This window comes from Erigeron canadensis, chromosome 4 (genome assembly GCF_010389155.1).
Source record: "Erigeron canadensis isolate Cc75 chromosome 4, C_canadensis_v1, whole genome shotgun sequence".
NCBI classification, from domain to species: domain Eukaryota; kingdom Viridiplantae; phylum Streptophyta; class Magnoliopsida; order Asterales; family Asteraceae; genus Erigeron; species Erigeron canadensis.
The window spans coordinates 1,966,309-1,970,207 of record NC_057764.1 but is presented as its reverse complement, the minus strand read 5'-3'; the positions used below and the strand labels follow the sequence as shown (position 1 = coordinate 1,970,207).

At 30.9% G+C, this 3,899-nt stretch overlaps 1 protein-coding gene across 1 annotated transcript; it reads left to right on the top strand.

The window, feature by feature from the left end:
- The first annotated feature begins 2,881 nt into the window (after positions 1–2,881).
- LOC122598526 (cyclin-dependent protein kinase inhibitor SMR6-like) lies at positions 2,882–3,629 on the top strand. Its single transcript, XM_043771119.1, has one exon. It carries the CDS (start codon positions 3,104–3,106, stop codon positions 3,464–3,466), a length of 363 nt encoding a protein of 120 aa, XP_043627054.1. The 5' UTR covers positions 2,882–3,103; the 3' UTR covers positions 3,467–3,629.
- Positions 3,630–3,899: the final 270 nt, after the last annotated feature.

Sequence of the window (3,899 nt, the reverse complement as noted above, 5' to 3'; positions counted from 1 at the left end):
TTTGCTCGTCTTTTGTTTTTCCTTTTGTTGATTTGACTTGTGTTCTTTATAGGAAGGGCTCTTTTTTGGCCTCTTTAGAAAGACAAATAAAACAAATATATGTATATATACTTTTTTTTTGGCATCTTTAATCATATATCTATATTATTTTTAATCCAAAGTATTCTTTACACACATAAACGAAATATTGTAATTTAAAAAAAAAAAAGTAGTAACTTTAACAATTTATACACATAACAAACTTTTCTTTCAAAACTTTAGGATAATACCTACTTTGTAAGCACAACATTTTACTTTGATTATTCTCTTTATCATTAGACCTAGCAAGAAATTACATTTAAAATATTCAAAGTCATAAATCTATATCACAATCTAGAAGTGGTGGATTATTAATATTGTTGAATTTAGATGCATGTTTGCTTTGTCACATTTTTGGTGTGTACCTTTATTATCTATGTCATACTAACAATCTAACATCACATCATCATAAAGCAACATACATGTATAATTTATAGCAAAATTGAAGAGAAAGTCTCCTCGCAACTATATGCATGAAAATTTTTATGTGTGATATGTACGTGGTATTTACATGTTACTTTTACTATTATTTGTGATAGAATTTTCTTTTTCAATTTTGCTCTTGTGGTATCTATATTCACTCATAAATAAATTACTTTCTTTTTTTTTCTTCTTTTTCTAATAATGATCCTTTCTACCTAAAATACTCATCCCTTATTACTACTACAACTACCTCCTTAAATAATGTTTTAAAAATACTCATATTAAAATAAAACACAAAATGTACCCCTCAACTCTTAAATAACTACATTGCCGCCTTGTACATCAAATACCTTTACAGCAAAAATCTAAACTACTCTTCACCACTACCGCCAGTTGTTGCCGCCGCCACCATTCTGTCGCCGCTTTACGTGGGTTCTCATCTAATTGATTTCTATACAATAACGTGTTTTGAGCTTAAAATTAATTTTGTTTTTAGCTAGTATGACCCTAAACGTTTACCATGATTTCATTTTTGCATTAGCTTATTAATATTTATCTAATTTCAATTCTCTTTCCAATTTTTTTTCCACCTATGAAATTTAGGAAACTCAATTTCTTAGTAAAAGAGCGGATATTAACCTCGTTAATCGGTTAATAATTTTTATACGATGAGTCAATGATGCATCAAAGATTCAGTGATGATTATTCTAATTCATGCAACCATACGCGTTTTAAAAAGTAAAAATTTATGTCACTAATCCACGGCAAGATTAATTGACATCAAAAGGTTAGTGAAATTTAAGACAGCCGAAAAGGAATATATGTTTTGGCGCCAAAAATAAAGTCAATTTGGGGGGTGTTCCCTAATTCCTTCGTGCTGCCCGCGGTCAGCCTAAGTTTCATGGGCACCCTTTATCCTATCTCTATATTTTAGTACCCCTATTAATTATTTTAATAATCTACACGTCTTTGCTTAGCTCACGATTTCCTCGGGTACCATTTTTATCCTAAATTGCCTACTTATGCAATTTTTAACTATTGGTCATCACACTTTAACTTTTAGCAAGTTTAGACCAATGTTATACTAGTTGAAAAGCAAATGATACATATCTATCCTATTTTCATGGTGAGGTTCAAACATATATAAAAGAACAAATTGCATATATAGACAATTATATATAAGATATATTAAAATCACATCACTCTTTGTAATTTGGACATCTTTAACAAATAAAAAAGTTGCATTATATTACGCAAGTGTACAACTATCATGATCGGTGATCATGTTGAGTTAAACCACACAAGTGTACATGTATACGGTTCCTCGTATTTTGTTGTGTCTATGGTGATCATGTTATGTAAATATTCCATGTATCGAGTTTCGAGTATGAAAGCTTGTGTGTTAACAAGACCTTCATTGCTCCGACAAAATTCACTCGCTTCCAAAGCATGTTCATATATATCATGATATGTTATTAAATCCAACTTCGAGCTTAAGTTGTACTCGTACTACATATATCTTAGTTATTAAATAATCACATTTTTGTCGGAAGTCTTTTAGAAGCCATCTGTATACCCCATGGTAGAGGTATGACTGTTTATACTCTACCTTCACCATACCATATTCAATGGATTAAATGGATATCATTTATGATGCACCGAAACTCCAAACAGGTAACCGTACCCATTTCCGAAACTCCATGGAAACGTTTTCACGTACGAAACACATATGAAATGTTCCCTTGAATTATCTACATATACTGAAACGTTTCTTTGAAGTTTTCATACGTTTTTTTAATTATTATCAAGGTTTTAATGGACTTTTACTATTCCCCAAACCCAGACATGTTATATTATATACAATTTGATCAACATTAAATTTTTTCTATTCCAAAACCAATTATTAAACAGTAAACATTCAATGAGTGATCACTGATCAAACATATATTATAAAATTACACATATACAATTATACACAATCTCTAAAGTCTCAAGTATTTCTCTATAAAAAATTGATATAATTTATATTTGTATATATTTTTATTATCGTATTCGTATTCTTGATTTTTCAGTTTTACCGTTCTCCGTTCCCATATCATTCCCGTACCCGTTTAGGTGCTACATAGGATATCATTGTTATTTAGTTACTTGGTTAATTATTAATTAAATTTCCACTAAAAGGGTTCAAGGGTGGAGTATGTAGAAAAGGCAAAGTATGTGAGGAAAATGTATGAAGTTTTATTAGAATGAAGGCACCATCATCCCAATAATTAAGTTTCATTTATAAATTCATACGCACGTACACATGTACATAAACATACGCATTCTCTTGTTTTTTTCACTCTCATCACCTCAATCATTTTTTACTTATAAAGCAAAAACCACCCTCCCCTTATTTCTCATGTTTCCTTACCTCCATCAACTCTCAATTCATATTCCATTTCCATACTCACTTTAAAACCCACTCTACCTTTTCTCTTTCCCTTTGCCATCTTCACTTTCTCTCCCACTTCTCCTTTCCTTCGTCTTTCCATTATACTCTATTCCCTAGCTTTCTTGATCAAACCCCCATATATATAGGCTAGCTTTAACATCAACGTACATGGGAATTGTAGAAGAAACAATAATGGAAAAAGAAACAACAACCAAGAAATGGGTCATCTCCGGAATCCAATTCATGACTCCATTGAAGCCTATTTGCACAAAGAAAGAAATAAGAAAATCTCATGATAAAGAAAATGAAGGACAAGAACATGAAGAGATTGAAAAACAAAATGAAGAAAAAGAAGAATATGAGTCTTGTAAGACTCCAACAACACTGGAATCACTGATTCCAGTGTTAAAGTGCCCCGGGGCTCCTCGAAAAAGAAAAGCTATTTCTAGGAGTCATTGTAATCGTGTTAGAGACTACTTCAAGCCTCCGGATTTGGAAAGTGTATTCCGACGTTGTGTTGAAAGAGCATAACCGCCTATGTGGGCTTTCTAGCCTTACAATATTTCTCAACATTTTCTAACAATAATTAGTGTTTAACTAGTTGTGATAATATTTTGTAATTATTGTACATGTAGTTTCGTTGCAATTTAATCATAAGAATTGCTGAAATGTATGAGAAAAAAACTTTTCTGAATTAATGGTTCTTAAAACAAATGATTCAAACCATATCCCGTGTACTTTAATTAGTTGTTATGGTTTTATGAAAAACAAAATTACTAGGTTATAAACTTATGAAATGTCACTCATTTTGTTTGCAAATTTGTTAAAGATAAATGATATCTTTTAATAATATATTTGCCATTATATTGTACTCCGTATTTTTTTTTACTAGTACATATCAAATATTACAAAAGGGTTTAGATTACGTTGTCTTAACAGGGTTCACGATAGAGGGTTTCCTCAG